The following is a 19,747-nucleotide window of genomic DNA, read 5'->3' on the forward strand; positions in this document are numbered from 1 at the left end:
AAGTATAGAAATAATGTTCTTAAAAAGATTTTTTTTCCTATCATTCACAGAAGTCATTCAAGGAACTATTTGCATGGTGGTGGGGGTATGCTCTGCCAAGCTGTGATTAACATGGCAGCCTAATCTAAGTGCTACAGATCAGTTACATTGGAGGGACATAAACTGTAGTATTTTTTGGACTTTATATATATTGTTAGGTCTCTGACCCTTCGGTTGCAAGGAATAAATCCTATATAATAAGAGCCTAATATGCTAACTGTCTGGTTGTCTATTCAACCAATCAAAGTGTAATATGCTAATGATATGATAAGGCCGCTCAACTGCTCGCTATGACGAGCACTGACCACCAGGGGGCAGACGCTCCAACCAGTAGGTTAGCTTGCTGCTGGGGTCCGGCCGATCGGGACTGAATGAGACAGGCCGGACATGCCCTGGAGCCCTCTCGCATCCCTCCCCAGCCACGATCGTGCACGGGTGGGTTCCCTCGGCCTGGTCTGCGCCCTCTTGCAACCTGGGACCCCTCAGGGTATGTCGGAGAGTTGGTTTTGGCCCGATCACACAGGCCAGGCCAAGGGACCCCCACTGGTGCATAAATTCATGCACCAGGCCTCTACTATATATATAATTCTTTTTAAAACTATTATGCTTCTTTGGAGTTTAGAAAGCTCCAGAAATATCATTAATCTGGTATAGGTCAAGTTCTAACATGTCTGGTAGGTTTTCCTTTTTTTAATTTAATTTATTAGAGTGACACTGGTTAATCAAATTATATAGGTTTTAGGTGTACAATTCTATAATACATCATCTGTATATTGTATTGTGTGTTTACCATCCCAAATCAAGTCTCCTCCCATGGTAAGTTTTCTAATGTAGTACGTTCTCAAACCATTTATGTGAAGAAGTACTTTAAAAAATGTTTCCCAAATCGTCATAGACAGATGAATCACTAGGAAAATGAAATAAAAACCATCGTCCCATTTTTATTAGATTTAGTAGATGTAAACTTTTCCTGTAAAAGTTTTGGACCACTTACTCTTAATTTCTATACTTATTTTATTGCCGACCAGTACTGTCTCATTCATTGACACATTGTGAGAAACACTGTTCTAATGTACTTACTGAGAGTGTGCCAAGCATTGGGGATATAAAAGAAAACCAAAGATATCTCTATTTTCATGATTCTCACTACATAATAAGTATTTGCCAGCATAAAACAAGAGGGATCAGGAGATGTAGGAAAGACAACTAGTGAAAAGGTGACAGTGTACACAAAGAGGTTTGAAAAGTAAGAAATTTCAAGGACCTTCAGTTTTGGCTAAAGAGGTAGGTAAGGTTGAGTTTGGATTTTATCCTTTAGATGATGGGAAATGGGTTTTAAGCAAGGAGGTAACATAATCATATTTGCATTTTAAATCAATGACTCAAAGCAGTCTACTAAATGGACTGGAAGAGGATAAACCATGGAACAAAGAGTTGAGTTCTAGATATAGCAGTATTTTAACACATTGTGGACAGATCACGAGAATTCTCGCTTCATATTACACAGTGTTTTACAAAGTATCATACTTTAAAAAGATATTAGCTTGTAGGAATATGTAATAAATAACTTCAAAATGCAATGGGTATTGAATTTTAAAGTGTGCCTTTAACATTTATGTAAAATGTTTTTTGTACTCATTCAATAGAGACTTATCTGGCCACTGGGTAAAGCTAGCAATAAAACTACTGATCCACAATGTGTTAATAGTTCACATAAAAGATGTTCAAGTACTGAGACAGTGTACTGACAGGAGAGTGATATTTAAGAGGCAGTAGAATGATCAGGACTTGGGCTAATAAGTCTCAGGTTTTTTACTTGAGTTACTAGATGGATGGTTTACTTACAAGAGAATGTAAGGAAAGGATGAGGATTCTGGGAATATACTTTTAGACTTGTTGAGTTTGAGTTATCTATAATATATAAGCTAGGCACAATGTCTATCTAATCTATAGATATAAAAGCCTAAGTGACCATTACGACCAGATGACCGGACAACTGGCTGGTAGCTATGATGCGCTCTGACCACCATGGGGCAGACGCTCAACGCAGGAGCTGCCCCCTGGTGGTCAGTGCTCTCCCACAGCCAACCTCCTGCAGCTGGCCAACCTCCCGCAGTCCCTCCCCCTGGCTGGCCGGCCCTGATCGACCCTGATTGGGACTGGGCAAGATGACTCCAATTGGCCCCCATCACCGGCCAGGCCAAGGGACACCACCACTGCACGAATTCATGCACCGGGCCCCTAGTAGTTATATTTTGGAGGGACAGTCAAGAGAGAAAATTATGGTTGAGACAGATTTGAGATTTGTCAGTTATAAGGAGATGTTAACTTCTCAAAGATAAAGAATGCAGCAAATAGGAGGTCAAGAGTAACCTTATAAAAAGCAATTTCTATGGCATGGTATGATAGTGAAAATAACAACATAACAGCAGTTGATACTTAAATGCTGCTTATTATGTGCCAAACACTTTGTAAGAACTTTATCTTCATTTAACAGATGAAAAAATTAAAAAGCTCTTTAAAAAAATGTTTTAAAAATATTTTTATTACTGATATCAGAGAGGAAGGAAGATGGAGAGAGAGACAGAAACATCAATGATGAGAGAGAATCATTGATCGGCTGCCTCCTGCACACCCCCTACTGGGGATCAAGCCCACAACCAAAGCATGGGCCCTGACCAGAATCAAACCGTGACCTCCAGGATCATAGGTAGACATTCAACCACTGAGTCACACTGACCCAGCAAGAAGCTTCTTATTCTTATCCAAGGTCACATAATTTATAAGAGGCAGAACTAAAATTTGAATCCAAGCTGTCAGTCTCCAAAAATTCAAGCTTTTTAAAGAAAATTATCTTTACTGTTTAAAGTATTATAGACTAGAGGCCTGGTGCACAAAAATTGGTGCACTGGGGGGGGGGGGATCCCTCAGCCTGGCCTGCGCCCTCTTGTAGTCCTGGACCCCTCGGGGGATGTCCACCTGCCAGCTTAGGCCCCCTCCCTGGGGGGATCGGGCCTAAGCTGGCAGTCAGACATCCCTTTGGCAGCCTGGGAGCTACAGTCGAACATCCTTAGTGCTGCCAAGGAGGCCGGAGAGGCTCCCGCCACTGTTGCTGTGCTTACAGCCATCAGCCTGTCAGCCTGGCTTGTGACTGAGTAGAGATCCCCTGTGGGAGCACACTGACCACCAGGGGGCAGCTCCCGCATTGAGCATCTTCCCCCTGGTGGTTAGTGCATGTCATAGCCACCTGTCGTTCCCATTCGTTCTGCCTTTAGGGTCAATTTGCATATTACCCTTTTATTATATAGAATATTCTCTCCCCACCCCCATTGACCCATTCTTGCTCACACTGTTGCCCCCCCCCCCCCCCAGGCCTTCAACACACTACTAGGTATATTGGTTAATAGTGTGGATTTTGTAATCAAAGAAAACATGATAATTTCAAGAGAAACTCAAAAGTGCATTATTCAAAGTAATGTCCATCGCTAGCTACACATTTCCCCCATCTTTCAGATAATTAGTGGATACCGTCCCAATAGAACTTTTCTTGTTTTGAGGCAAACCATTCAGAGACCCAATATTCCACTTCTTCGTATGTTTTGAAGTGCTGCTCAGAAAGTGTGTGTGCCATCAATCTGAAAAAGTGGTAATCTGAAGGAGCAAGGTCTGGTGAATATAGTGGGTGGGTTAATAGTTCCCAGGCAAGATCTTTTAATGTGTCTTTAACTGGTTTTGAAGTGTGTGATGGTGTACTACATGAAGCAAAATTACTTTGCCGTGTCTTCTGGCACATTCTGGTTGTTTCATGATCAAAGTGTGGTTCAAATTGATTATTTGTTGTTGGTAGTGATCAGTATTAATGGTTTCACCTGGTTTTAGAAGCTCATAATACATCACACCTTCCTGATCCCACCAAATGCAGAGCACTGTCTTTTTTCCGAAGTGATTTGGCCTTGCAGTCAATGTTGATGGTTGACCTGGATCAATCCATGATTTTATGTGTTTGGGATTCTCAAAATAAATCCACTTTTCATCACCAGTCACAATTCGATGCAAAAAAGACTTTCTTTCGTGCCGTTGAAGCAACACTTTACTGATGACTTTTCGGTTTTCCGTTTGTCTTTCGTTCAGTTGATGTGGCACCCATTTTCCTTCCTTTAATATCTTTCCCATTGCTTGTAAATGATCGGAAATTGTTTGCTGAGCAATGTTTAATCTTTCTGCAAGTTGTTTTTGAGTTTGACACGCATCTTCATTCAGTAATGCTTGTAATTGTTGGTCTTCAAACTTTTTTGGTTGACCTGGATGTTCTTTGTCTTTCACATTGAAATCATCACTTTTAAAGTGTTTAAACCAGCGTTCACAAGTATCTTGAGATGGAGCATGTTCACCATAAGCTTCCCGAAGTATTCAGCAGCACTTCAAAATAATGAATTAAAACTTCCTGCAAATGCTTTTTTTTGGCATGAAATTCGACATTTTTAAGTGTAAAAATATCTATGATGTTAACACCTTCAGAAAATTTGACATATGAAATTTTGAAGCTTGTTGTCAATACAACAAAATAGCATACATATCAAATCGCATATATATCAACATATGTGTAACTCCATCTATTGAAAAAAATCCGCATTATTAACTGGTACACCTAGTACAGTGTGTGTCTATGGGTTATGTAGTATATATGCATGTAAGTTCTGTGGTTAATCTCTTCCCATCCATCCACAACTATGCTGCAGAGATAAGAACTACTGAATGAGAAATGAGAAAGACCACCCTTTTCAAGGTCAAGGCTCCTTTTCACTCCACCCCTCCTATCCAGTTTAAAAAAGACTTAACCGCCCAGCTGGTGTGGCTCAGTGGTTGAATGCTGACCCATGAACCAAGACGTCACTAGTTGTATTGCCACTCAGAGCAAATGCCTGGGTTATGGGTTCAATCCCCAGTAGGGGACATGCAGAAGGCAGCCAATCAATGATATTTCTCTCTCATCGATGTTTCTCTCTCTCTATCCCTCTCCCTTTCTATCTCTATAACAACCAATAAAAACATATTAAAAAAATAGAAAAATAAAACAGACTTAACCATGTATGTATGCTGAAAGAAAGACAGTGATCAGGTGAGGCTAAAGGTATAGAAAAAGAAGAGATGATTAATGGAACAAGTCTTAGGAAGATGACAGAGGTACTTTTGGTATGGTAGTTAATGAGTATAAGAGGAATCTTAAAGTATACCTATCTTACTATCAATAATTTTCTTATAATTATTAATATTTTTGTCAAAAATTTATTTTTAGTTTCTTTTAAAAATAGTTACTAAAAGCCTTACTGAAAGTTTATAATGCTCAGAAAAGTCCTGGGCAATTACTGAAGAATTACTTCTAATATCTCAATTATATACAAAATCACAAACACACATATATATTCATGCATATACTGGTATACATAATGAATATACATGTGTGTATGTATATTAGTGTGTATGTGTCAATAATTCAGTTTATATTCATAGCAAAATCTCTCTAAATGAAGGCCATAGACATATGTTTAATTATATGCGAGGTGATTATAAAAGAGTGATTTTTCAGTAAATCCTTCAAATTCAAATAGACATCATCTTTGATGTATTTACTTTAGGAGGTTATATGTTTGTGGTATTGATATTGTCATGGCTTAAAATATTTTAGGTATTTCTCTTCTTAGTGATGGCATATATACACTGAGTGGCCATATTATTATGACCATCTGACGTTTGTAGGCAAATTAGCTATAATTTCGCACTGAAGTTGCTAGAGGGCCAGACCATTATAAATAGGGAAGCAGGTTATTTACCATGACAGTAGAAGTGATTCTTTTTTTCTGAAGATATGGGTAAACAACGCGATTTAACAGCCTTTGAATGTGGGATATATTTGAACATGAGTGGCCAGATTATTGTAAAGAGATTATTGATAACACTGAGCAATTGATTTCCATATGTATAGTACTAAAATAATATTGAACTAAGCATCCATTATTGGCAAAGTAACAATACTAATAAAGTTAGTCATGGATAATGAGCATCACCATAAGTATTTCTACTCACAAACTAAAATAGAAAGAAGATAATCTGAAGATTTATAAAAATCCACTAAGTGAGGGCCTTTTGGTAATATATACAGCTTGGCTTCAACAGACTGGAATTTAAATGTGTACATTAAATACAACAAAACAAGTACTTAATAGGGATTTAACCTGGCTTTCTACTTTTAAAGGCTCTATTAGTACAATATATTATATTTTCTAGTGACACTATTTAATAATACCAATTTATAATTTAGAGGATAAGCCTGACACACTTTAGAAATGTTCAACCATAAAATGTTAATGATGTAAGTATACATTTTAATAAAGGAGAAAAATATGTGTTAGAAAGATTTCGACATCAAGAAAATAAACTGAATTGTAGGTAATAAAAGTAAATCTAGAACCATTTTTTCTTTCACTTTGGTTTTCTGGAGGGGGGCATATTTGTAGTTACCATTATAAATTACAGATTTTCCTTTCAATTACAAATAAAAATCCTTTCAACAGTTATTAAAATCAACACAAGATACTTCAGTCTAATCATATTAATTAAGATGTGATCTCTGTAAGTAATCCTAATGAACATATTTATATTAAATTGGTGTTGATCTTTTATAGCCAGAGTAATGTAAAACCATTCTTTATTAGAACCAGATGTACTTATTTACAACTCCTTCAAATAACCTCTCTATTTCCCTATATTCATGTCATTTCCTATTATAGAACTAGGGACAAACAAAATATCTAAGTCATTAAGCAAATTATTTAAGTTATCAGAAATATAAGTATTAATCCTAAAGAAACTTGTATATATTCATTTGGAAGAATGTGAAGAGCAGAAAAATAAGATCGTCCCACCCTGTATCTGAGGTTAAGAAAAGATGTTTTCACGACGAAAAAATCATTATTAACCAAGTTACACAGGTACAAGGCATTCTTTTAGAGATACCATTTCTCCCCCAGCTATAAAAACTAAATTCTTACAGAACTATGTTATATATACTCTTCCCCCAAATAATTTGTCTGAGAATTCAAGGTCTCTTTTCCCACTCCTCCTTCTCTTTTAAAAGGGATACTTCTCCCTTACCCGTTTTAACAATGAGAAAAGTAAAAACACTGGTATCTGTGTTGAGAAAGTGAATGGATCTAATACAAGTAAGGGAGTTTCCATTTCTTTATTGTTATCAAAATAGAACACCTGACGGAGTTGTCATTTGATAGATGATTTAACATATTTTTGATGATAGCATGCCATGAAATTTTCGGCACATAATATGGAAGGAACTCAAATAATTGAGTTTAATTTCTTGAATTAGATAAAAATTTGCCCTAGGAAGAACTCTGAATTTTTAGTCACATTCTCAGTTTATCAGAAGAAGTAATTTTCTTTAACATCATAAGTATTTTTAAAAATTCTTATGTCTCGGGGTTTAAGTGTTTCTTTTTTTGATGGAAACCACACTCATTTATTTAACTATAACTTTGGTTAATTTGAATAAAATTAGAAAGCTTCATGTTAAACTGGGTCTCCAAGAATTTGTGTTTCAATAAAAGGGAAAAGAATGTCTAAGGTGAGAGAATAGCATTATATTTGATAACACCAATTATATTTTCTAGTGACACTATTTGAATCATATTCAAAGCTATGAAGTACAGGAACATAGAAGTAATAGCTTCAGTAATCATTTTCCTGTTTTTATAATATAATGAGAATCTAATTTCATAAAAGAATGTTATCTCTGTATAGTACTGCTCATTCTCTTTAAGTCTTAAAAAAAAAACAAAACACCAAATCCTAAACTTTCTATTAAACATTCTTTTTTTTTTTTTAAATTTTTTTTATTTTATTGATTTTTTACAGAGAGGAAGGGAGAGAGATAGAGAGTCAGAAACATCGATGAGAGAGAAACATCGATCAGCTGCCTCCTGCACACCTCCCACTGGGGATGTGCCTGCAACCCAGGTACATGCCCCTGACCGGAATCGAACCTGGGACCCTTCAGTCTGCAGGCCGACGCTCTATCCACTGAGCCAAACCGGCTTCGGCTCTATTAAACATTCTTTTGACTTTACTGAATAACTTTTTTTCCCAACCCGAGATCACAGAAAAAAAGTGACCTTAAAAAGGTTGGAATTCACAACTGATTTTACATTGTATGACAGAAATAATGGACAGGTCCTTGATTACTATAAAAATTTTCAATGACTTCCCAGAGTCTATTTAAAGAGCCCTACTACTTCCAAGTAAAAAGTTTGAAAACAACCATCTTACGCCATGCTGCTTTCCAGTGGAAAAGACCATATCACTCCCCTGCTTCAAATCCATCTGAAGAGTTGCTTCTTCCAGGAAGCCAATCATGAGCCTCCTAGGCCTTGACAATGAAAAAGACAAGGTTGGAGTGCTCCTGAATCTACTCAACTAATGCTAATTAAAATAACCTCCAATAAAAAAACTAGACATTCTCTCAACGGAGTAATATACATTTAAGGCACTAGAAAAGTATTTTGTTAACTTAGTTGTACCACCAGGACATGGTAGTATATGCCTATGATCATAACTACTCAGGGATAAACTGAACTCAAGAATTTTTAGTTCCCTGTAGACTGAATATTCATACCTAGTTCCACGTTATTATACCCATTGGTTATCAATTTGCTTAAGGAGAACTAAACTGACACAGTTCAGAAAAGGGAGATGATCAATTCCATTATTGAATAATACAGTGAAAAATAAAAGTACATTCAATTCTTTCTTCATTCACTAAGTCCAGCCAAAGTGGAATAAGACTTGTAGGAAAGAACAAAAATACAGGCTATGGAATTTGGAGTTTTTCCAAAGTCACTATGCTTGACTCCTTGAATTTAAAAACAGACAAAATAATATCGACCTAATACGTACCTAATTCTTTTATGATGTGCCAGTCACTGTCCTAAGACCTTTATATTCATCAACTCACTTATCCCCACAAAACTCCTATGATATAGGTATTACTTTCCTCATCTGATAAAAAATGAGAATTGGAAATTACTTGTATAGGATAACACAGCTAATAAGTAGCAGAGATGTGATTATTCCAGGCAGTGTAACTTCATAGTGTGCTCCTAACCTATATTATTAATTTTTGATGTGTTCTTTTCTTTTCTTTCCGCCACAATATGGTTTTTAAACTATTCTTGGTATCCCATAAGAATGCTTCTGGGGCCATTAAGTAAAGTAAAAGAAAGCAGATGGCACTCTGGACACTTCACCCAGTCAAAGCAATTTCACTACATCTGTTTAAATACTGACAATACAATTAAAATTTTCACAGTAATATTTTACAATCTTTTCATGCTAAAAAGCAAAAGAGTTTGAAAATCACAATATCTAGTTTATAATCTCCATAAGGTCAGGATTTATGACCAAAAGTATCTCACATTAAATAAAAATGACTTAATAAATTAAAACTATATGACAGTACTATACTCATCAGAAAAATTTAATGCTCACAAATACTATCACATCAGAGAAAATATTAAACACCAATATAATTAAATTGAATAACAATAATGTTAAATCACACAGACTGGTGTTTAATCTTTAATAATGAGCGATCAAAAAGATTTCACTATTTCAGAACTACTGATGGGTTAAGAATAAATCATGATCACTTACTATAAAATGCCCACTCATATTTTTAGGATTACTGAATATAAGAAACTGTATTAAAACTTAAATTATCAGTATAAGTGTTATTTCATAATATTTTCTGATGTTCATGAATTATTTTCTATTTCACAGAAGTTATAAGGAAATTTGAAAAAACAAAAACAAAAACTACTCTATTAGTTATCTTTTATCATTTCCATCTGTGGACCTAAGAACTTACATGTGTGTTTATAAACAGAGGAAAAAGGTTACTGCTACCATTTTGTATTCCCTATTAGTGTGACTTTAGGTTGAGGGCTTACATCTAAATCAATTGAAAATCACAGAAGATTTAAGAAAATAAAACTGAAGTACCAGTTTTTCTAATTCTGGATTTGGATTAAAAGTCAAAAGTAGCAAAAATATAAACTCGTATTTTCTACTCTACAATTTGCTTGTAGAGTTTTATTTTGGAGAAAATATAGTTTCCAACCAACCAAGATACAAACATGAAATATATCTACTGCTTGAAATACTTTATTGAAATTTACATCAACAATTTTTCATACTTTATGATTACCAGAAAATAACATACTATCACCCTAACAAACCTCACCCTCATGACTGTATCTCAGTTAAAATAGAATATGTGAAGGTGAAACATATTAAGAACGAGTGTCAGCATTACATCTACCAAATTTTTTTTGTAATAAAATTGCTTTAAACAGTAGCAAAAACTAGTAAAACGAAGTTTCTGACACCTTAAAACATATACAAGAAAGTTAAACAAATGCCAAATCCAGCTCAATATAGCTGATTAGAAGATATAATTTTAATACTCATTTTTGAGAAATTACATTTAACCATGTGGAGACAAACAGTAAATAGACTACATCAAAGGCACAGGAAACTAGAATATAATATTGCCTTAAAAGGAATGCAAGACAGAGCCTCCCATGAATGACAGCATGAACAATCTTGCTTTCTTCTGAAAGACCCAAATATTTATTGCCTATGCTGTTAAAATATCTTCGTATCTTTATGAAAAAGCACCAAATTGTTTTTCTATACTAGAATATTTTAAAAAGCCTCAAACTATATCAAACTTTGACTGTTTATATAAAACATTTTTCAGAGATGGTATTAAGGATAATTTTCAGTGATCAGTAGGGTAGTCCAACATATATACAAACAAAATTGCAACTTGTCTGCCCAATCCCTATCTCTGAATGCTCAAAACTAATGCACTGTACTTTGTTACCTAAGTAAAATAAGGACAATATGCTTATTGTCCTTCTCAGACGAGTTTTATTTTTCCTTTCCCAGAAAAATAAAAATGTAATTGTTTAATTAGTGCTATCATCCTAGAAAAGCAATTTTGAATAAAGTAATTCACATTAAAGTTGAATAAATATTATTCATCAAATAAGGTTTAATGGAAGAGTTTATTAATCGACATAGTATCTGCAATAGACACTGAGTGGCTCAACTCTAAACCAAGAAATCAGAAACTAACCAATTATGACCCCTTGTACATTTTTAAAAGATTGCCAACTCCTGATCTACAGAGTGATGACAGTTTAAATCTAATTTTTCCAAGAATGCTATGAAGACAATTACAAAAGGATTTATTTATAATTTTGGATGGTGAACAGTCCTACACTTTTCTCAGATAGTAAAAAAAGATATGCAATAATGTCCTTATCAACCCATATTCTGTATTTAATCTTTATCTTTGGAGGCTGCCTCCTAGGCAAAGGAAATTCAGTATTAAATATGAATCGAGAACAGAAAATTGCAAATTTAAAAGTAAAATTCAGAATTTGCAAAAAAAAAAAATAAATTAAAATTTAAATATAAAAAACAGTATGTGCCATTATTTCAGGTATTTGAAAAAAATTCTTATTTGTGAAAGGGGTAGTAAATAATCAGTTCTAATTTTATACACAGTGACAGTGATATTAAGATATATATAGATCTTGTTACTTCAAAATCAAGAAAAGACATAAATATTTAACAAGTTAAGTTGGAAGAGGGTATAGAAAGAGTAGGACAAAAAGGGAAGCTCCATGGAGAGACAGGGGAAAAGGCAGTGATCTCTTATATCCCCAAATTAAAGATCTTTAAGGAAAAGTGATGTGTTAGAATATGTATACAAAGGGAGGTTCATAAAAAATTTTTTGAATCTTAACTTCACATTAAGGTTAAAAAAAAGATTTAAGAATAATTTTATTTAGAGTTAGAAGATTGGTGACCATAAAATATTTATTCTCTAACATTCCCATCAATGTCAAAACAAAACAAAACAAAACAAAAACAAACAACCAAGAGACTTCTACTGAATATTGTAGAGATCTCACTAGCTTTTTCTTCTTCTCAGAGAGCCTAGGTTTTCTGTTTGGAATTATATTTTTGCATGAAGTGATATTTAATCTTCCACTATGTGGTAATCAATTATATGCCACCCAATTGAGGAACATTGATAAAGATATTCTATTACCAGCACTAGAATGAATGCGTCAAATGTGTATGTGTAAATATTCCACAAAAATAGAAAATTCTCAAAACATATATAATACTCATGTTCTGACATACAAAACCCAAGTCTACTCTTCTTGTATTACCGACTCTCATAAAACACATGAGTTTCACATTGTTTGGAAATACCTACCTGAATAGCTGAATTCATGAAACACGTATTTCCCAAGTTACTTAGGCCACAGAGGCCTGGCTGTTCATTGTTTCTTCCAGGTTCTGAATAATCATAGTTCTTATAAGCAGTATATGATGGGAGACAATAATTTGAGTTTTTCACACTGGAAGAAAACAAAAAATATTTTTCACAATGCAATCAATGATCACAATGTAGTTATAATGAACAGAGTACTTTCAACTTATTTGAAATAGGTGGTCAGTCATTGCCTTTTTTATAAAGCACTTAATTCAGGATCTTTTTAATACTCCCTTAATTAAGACACTCCTCATCCAATCAACAAATCATTGCATCTTATATCACACCAACAAAAACAAACCATTGTATCTTTCTACCCTTGATTAACTGGAGCAGCTTCACAGCTTGCTCCATCCTCCATTGCTCCATCAAATTGAAAACATTTAGATTTTAAACACCACCCGCAGCAATAAATCATCTCATTTATGTCCCTTTTACATCCTGCTACTGTAAGAGAATAGTAGAAACATGAAGGGTTGTACCTTAGTTACAAATCAGACCAGAATTTAGAAGGCCTCTGTGACATCACTGTACTGATGCACTGAAAATTCTATTTATAGTTTCTAGGCTAGACCAGCAAAATCTGGTATTCAAATGTGAAAAAAGCCAGGGGTGATCAGGAATGCAAAAATGAAATGATTCTAAGCAAGTACATTCCAGAATTATTTGGCTTTTCTTTCTTCTAGGTTGTTAGAATAATGCAGTTTACTTAACTAGATGAATATAACCTCAGGAAAATTTGTACTACCATAATAAATACTAAACTTGAAAAGATATCAATCTTTGAGAATATCAAGGTAATTTTAGAAAGAACTAAGAAAAGTCAATCAATAAGTTAATGCCTTTCTTTTTATATGTAATAATTTTTTTTCTGGAAAAATATGGATTCTCCCTTAAATTGTAATAGGTTACCTTATAATTATGTCCAAAGTATCCAGTATAATGGATACTTTGGACATAATTTAAAAGCATATTTTCAATCATTAAAAAAATTCATTAGTACAAACCTGAACAAGAATCAAATTTTTTAAATTTAATAATGTAATTAAAAAAAAACTGCTACAAATAAACATGACAACTTCAACGGGCTTACAATTTGTTGTTGATATTTTTTAAAAGTAGATTTTACTTATAATTTCAAATACATTGTATTGTAGCTTCTATACTTCCACTTTATTATTTTAACAGTTTAAGTGGATTTTTTGCCACAGCCTGCTCTAATAAAGCCTTTAGTAAACACACACACACACACACACACCCCACAACAAGCTAAATAGGTAAAACACACAAAACCACATCAACCAAAATTATATACACAACACTAGCCTAATATTTTTGCATTTTTAAGAAAACACCCACCTTCATCACAAAAAAGACCAACTCCCAGACTGAAAAAAAAACCAACAACAACCCACCCCAAGACTGAACAAAAATAGCAGTGCCCAAAGAAATACAATCTAGATCAATTCAAATTCAGAATTGCTAGTCTTGTAGCTGTATGCTTATTTTAAACTTTTAAAAAAGTATGAAACAATAGAATTCAAGCATTTTGTTTTTTGCAGATCAGTAGCCTTATAATTCATATTTTATTTTATACTAGAGGCCCAGTGCACGAAATTTGTGCACGGCAGGGGGTGGGGAATCCCTCAGCGCCCCTCTCCAATCCGGGACCACTCAGGGGATGTCCGACCTCCCTGCAGGATCAGGCCTAAACCGGCAGTTGGACATCCCTCTTACAATCTGGGACCACTGGCTCCTAACCGCTCACCTGCCTGCCTGTCATCCCACTCTGCCTGCCTGCCTGATGCCCCTAACTGCTCCTCTGCTTTCCTGATCGCCCCTAAACGCCTCTGCCTGCCTGCCTGCCTGATCGCCCCTGACTGCTCTCCCCTGCCGGACTGATCCCGACTGCTCTCCACTGCTGGCCTGATCTCCCTAACTGCTCTCTCCTGCCGGCTTGATTCCCTTAACAGCTCTCCACTGCTGGCCTGACCGCCCCTAACCGCCTCTGTCTCGGCCCCGCCACCATGGCTTTTTCCAGAAGGACTTCTGGAAGATGTCCGATCTAATTAGTATATTACCCTTTTATTAGTATAGATTCCTGGTAACTAATAAAGTACTAGGCACCTATAAGCAATTCAATATAGGTTCACTCTATGACTGATGACTAGATTCTTGAATCTAATTCGAAGACATGCAACAAAAAACTTAATCCCGTGTTTATTATTTCTATTAAGAAATGCTATATATGAAAAAAAGCAAGGTCTATATTTTCAACACATTTTACACATTAAAAAACTCATAATTCTGGCTATAAAGACATAAAATTTTAAGCAATCTATGAGTGTACAGGGAAGGTATGCCCAAATGCAAGCTCATGCCTATACTTACACACACATACACACACACACACACACACAAACACAGGCACAAGCTAAAAGACTAAAAGCATATTTACACGCTTATTCCATAAGTATATATTCAGATATATCGGTCTCCCCTACACATAACACAAATGGATGTTGGAAGCTCTAATGGATGTTGGAAGCTCTATTCTTCTCTGTGGCAATAGGACACGATTTGCTGAAATAGTTTTTCCTATTTACTGAGGGAAATTCAGTTTTATATTTTGTCTTTATTTAAAAATTTGTTTTAAAATATATTTTTGAGTTCAGAGGGGAAGGGAGAGGGACAGAGAGATAGAAATATCAATGATGAGAGAGAATCATCAATCAGCTGCCTCCTACAGGCCCCATACTGGGAATTGAACCGTGACTCCTGGTTCATAGGTTGATGCTCAACCACTGAGCCATGCAAGAAGGGCTATTTTGTCTTTTAAAATCTGAATCCTTAGGCTGGGCTATTTTGTCTTTTAAAGTCTGAATCCTTAAAGGACTTCTACATTTTAAGTGTCAGGGTAAATATAAGCCTTTCCCAAAGATTGAGGTAGTCTAGATGCACAATGACAATCAAAAGTGATCAATTTAAGAAATACTTTAAAACTATCATGATTAGTCACTTATAATCCACATTTTATGTGCTTTCTAAATCAAGTATTAAAGTCTGCAATGGGAAATACTAAAACCAGCAGTTCTTTAAATGCTTTGACAAAGTACATGGAAACCTATTTTCTCGTGACTATTTCTGCTTTTTTTTTTCTAAAGAGAGTAAGCTAGCCTGCCAGTAATCTTAATGGGAATTTAAGTACTTCACTAGGTTAATTCTGTATTATAATTCTATCTCCTTAAATATACATTAAAAATCTAACATTTTTTTGTAAAATCGAGCCCTTATCTTTTTATAAAAACTTCAGTCTGACTTTTTAATTAGTACTTACATTTGACATTATAAAATTTATACATCTATTATTTAATCCTCATAACTATAATTATGCTCACTTTGCAGTTAATGAAATGATGCTTTCAGCAAGTAACTTGTTAAGAAGCAGATGGCTAGCTAGCTCTGGCAGTCTCCAAAACTCAGGTCCTTTTCCTAGCTTAATGTTTTACAGGGAGTCATTTACATTTCAAATAAGAGCTTTAAATGAATTAACAGAAAAACAGAAATATATTCTGAGGTGGAATGGCAAGAGTTGAGACAATAAATACATTAAAAAATTGTTTTAAGGCAGTATTGTATCAAGACAAATGTAGTGAGAGAAAAATGCAGAAAATAAAAAGAGAATAAATTTGGTACATATTAAAAACGTACTTAAATTATAATTAGGGCAAGAACAAATGCTGTATGGACTAATAGGTATAATAATTACATATGGTAAAGAAACAATAATCCAGCTTCAGGTTCTTCATAATATTAGTCCTCAATAAAAACTTTATTAAACTTAAATAATTCAAAGTATACTTTGTATTACCTTATAACTATTATTTTTTATTCCTGAAGATAAAGAAAAATGGTCTATCTTAGTAATGTAACAGTTTAATTCAAGTCTTGAATTTGTAATAAATTTCATATAAACCTGTGGGTCATAACTATTGATTTTAATATATACTTTATACTTATAAAATATCTCCACATATATCAAGTTTCAAAAATGCACATTAATTCAAAAAGGTCATTACTCATCCTATATAATAAAAGGCTGATATGCAAATCGACCAAACGGCAGAACAACCGGTAGCTATGACCCGCACTGACCACCAGGGGGCAGACGCTCAATGCAGGAGCTACCCCCTGGTGGTCAGTGGGCTCCCACAAGCCGGGCTCACAGTTGACAAGCACAGCGGCAGTGGCAGGAGCCTCTCTCGCCTCTGCAGCAGCGCTAAGGATGTCCGACTGCTGGACAGTCCCTGAGGGCTCCCGGAATGTGAGAGGGGGCAGGCCGTGTTGAGGGACCCCCCACAAGTGCACAAATTTCATGCACCGGGCCTCTAGTTTGATATAAAATGGGTAATGATGCTATTTCCATCTGGTCTTAAGCTGCTACTTATTTCCACAAGTTGAAGGGAAAATTAAGAAATAAATTTTATGTAAAATAATCCTATATAATAAAGAGGTAATATGCAAATTGACCATCATGCCCTTGCACAAGATGGCCACCCCCATGTGGTCAAAGATGGCCGCCACGGGAGGGCAGTTGTGGGCAACCAGGCCAGCAGGGAAGGGCAGTTAGTGGTGACCGGGCCGGCAGGGGAGGACAGTTGGGGGCGACTGGGCCAGCAGGGGAGGACAGTTGGGGGCGACTAGGCCGGCAGGGGAGCAGTTAGGTGTCGATCAGGCTGGCAGGGGAGTAGTTAGAGGGTGATCTGACTGGCAGGCAGAAGTGGTTAGGGACAACAGGCAGGCAGGCGAGTGGTTGGGAGCCAGCAGTCCCAGATTGTGAGAGGAATGTCCAACTGCCAGTTTAGGCCCAATCCCACAGGGGTCGGGGAACCAGATTGGAGGGGGTGCAGGTTGGGCTTAGGGAGCCCCCCTACAGTGCACGAATTTCGTGCACCAGGCCTCTAGTTGTTTAGATAACTATGATCATATTCAAGTTTTTAAAAATGAAAAAAAAAAACAACTTTCTGTATTATGTTTAAATTTGTTGTTTACTAAGAAAGGTAAGCTTTACTAATCGCAGTGATAACCTCCGTAGCTATTTGCTTTAAGTTTCCTAATATGAAAGGACTATTTTAGAGCCTAAAAAAGATAAATATAAATAGTTAAATATATAATCTAGTATAGGAGTAAAGTCATTAGTTAATGATGTTTTAAAAATAAAACACACCAATTTCACTCAATATTTTCTGCAGTCAGAAGTTTTGAGATCAGATTTTACTGTCATATTTTTACCTAACAGGGAAATAAGACAAAAACAGAAACACAACAGATCACATATCCTAACACAGCGACTCTAGTCAAAATATAGTCCATATTTAATACATTCTATATACAATGTTAAAAATATCTTCAAAGAATAACTATAAATACATGTTACACCTGAAACTGAATTATTTTATAGTAAATATGGGAGCCATCTGCAATTGCAGAAACACAAGTAATATTTTATCTCCTATGAAAAAATTACTTTTGATGAATTTAATAATAAAAAACAAAACATAAACCAGATTAAAAGGGAATATTTCCTTTTACTCTTTTACCGATGGACAGACATTTTAAAACAGAAACGAACATAAAACACTGCCATTTTGGATACTCATAGTGCCTTCGATATTTCACTGATACACTATAATGTAATGCTATTAGACTATGGTGCACATATTTTTATTAATACTGAAATAAAGGAATGAATGTTTTAAATCTTCTTAATACATACAACAAACTATTTTCTAGAAAAGTTGTACTAATACTTCAATCACTCAAACAGAATCCTTATAAGAATAGATATTCATCACTTAATTTTTCCCATTGATATTGAGGTGAGAGAAAGTAGATGGAGATTTTTATGGTTTTAAATTTACATATCTCTAGTTAGTGGTGAATTTGAACATTTAAAATATTAATATATTTTAATCCTTTTATTTTTATTTCCCATCTACATCATTTGCACATTTTCATAATAGAATATTTCTCACATATGTTCATGAACGTTATATATTAAGAATATTAACCCTTAATTTGCCATTTATAGCAAGTCATTTTTTCATTTATTTACCTTTTAATTCTTATGTACCTAACAAAAAGTAATTAATTTAAAGTTTTAAAGAAAAATTCTCAATAGCTATCCAATTTTCCCTACATTTCCTGGATAACCTGCTCCATTCTCCATTGGTCTAGAATTCTTTGTGATCACATTAAACTCTTTTATACATAAATTTCTATTTCTGGGCTGTCTTACCTAGTCTGTTGATCTGTAGATATATTTCTGGGTCAGCACTATGCTGTGCGAATTCTTGTATCTTTGTAATAGGTTGTGATATTTGATTAATACTTTCTCATGATTTTTTCTTTCCAAATTATTTTGGCTATTCTTATATATTTATAATTCAGATGCATGTTAAACAAATTTTGTCAATTAACTCAAATATGAATTTTAAGGGAAAACTAATTAAACCTATATATTCAATTAATGGTATTATTTTAAAGATTATTTCACACACAGCTTTAGTCCTTTTGAATCTATTCTTTGGGATAATCAGATGCCATTTATGAACTGGACAAGTAGTACAAATATTTAACTACATAAATACTGTTAACCTAATATATAAACCATAATGTATATAGCCAAGAAATAAAAAAGGATAATCATGTCTGGATTAAAGTTCTTCCTATAATTTGATTGGACTAATTAAAATAAAAGCTTTCTTTTTATCCTTTTCTATAAAATAAAAATCATGCTAATTTTCCAGGTAATACACCCATGTCAGATGATCTGGTGAAGTCCAAGTTATTTTTGATAAAGCACACAATTCCACTAACTTTTACAAATTCCAAGATTCTAACTATGATTCAGGATGGGGCAAGGGAACTGTTTCTCTGAACTTTTTAAAGAAACACTGATTGCCTTTTTATAATAAATGTAAAAATGTGTAAGCTTTACAGTTGAGAATCACTGATACTCACCTTTCAAAAATACTATCTATATACTAGAGGCCCAGTGCACAAAATTTGTGCATTCGGGGGTGGGGGAGTGGGGGCAGTGGGGAGGTGGGTCCCTCAGCCTGGACTGCGCCCTCTCGCAGTCCGGGAGCCCTCGGGGGATCCTTAGTGCTGCTGTGGAGGTGGGAGAGGCTCCCACCACCGCTGCTGCACTCGCCAGCTGTGAACCCAGCTTCTGGCTTGGCAGCACTCCCCCTGTGGGAGTGCACTGACTACCAGGGGGCA

General features: G+C 35.0%; 1 protein-coding gene across 4 annotated transcripts in view; it reads right to left on the reverse strand.

The window, feature by feature from the left end:
• USP15 (ubiquitin specific peptidase 15) overlaps nucleotides 1-19,747 on the reverse strand; it is a 108,995-nt gene that overhangs the window by 31,443 nt on the left and 57,805 nt on the right. For all 4 annotated transcript variants that reach the window (XR_002832107.1, XM_023764229.1, XM_023764230.1 and 1 more), the window contains one exon: nucleotides 12,404-12,548. Coding sequence is in view for 3 of the 4 variants with exons in the window: in XM_023764229.1 (XP_023619997.1) it covers nucleotides 12,404-12,548 (145 nt within the window). In the remaining variant the exon portion in view is untranslated. The remainder of the gene's footprint in view (nucleotides 1-12,403; nucleotides 12,549-19,747) is intronic.

The sequence above is a fragment of the Myotis lucifugus genome, unplaced genomic scaffold (assembly GCF_000147115.1).
Source record: "Myotis lucifugus unplaced genomic scaffold, Myoluc2.0 scaffold_323, whole genome shotgun sequence".
In the NCBI taxonomy this organism is placed as follows: Eukaryota; Metazoa; Chordata; class Mammalia; order Chiroptera; family Vespertilionidae; genus Myotis; species Myotis lucifugus.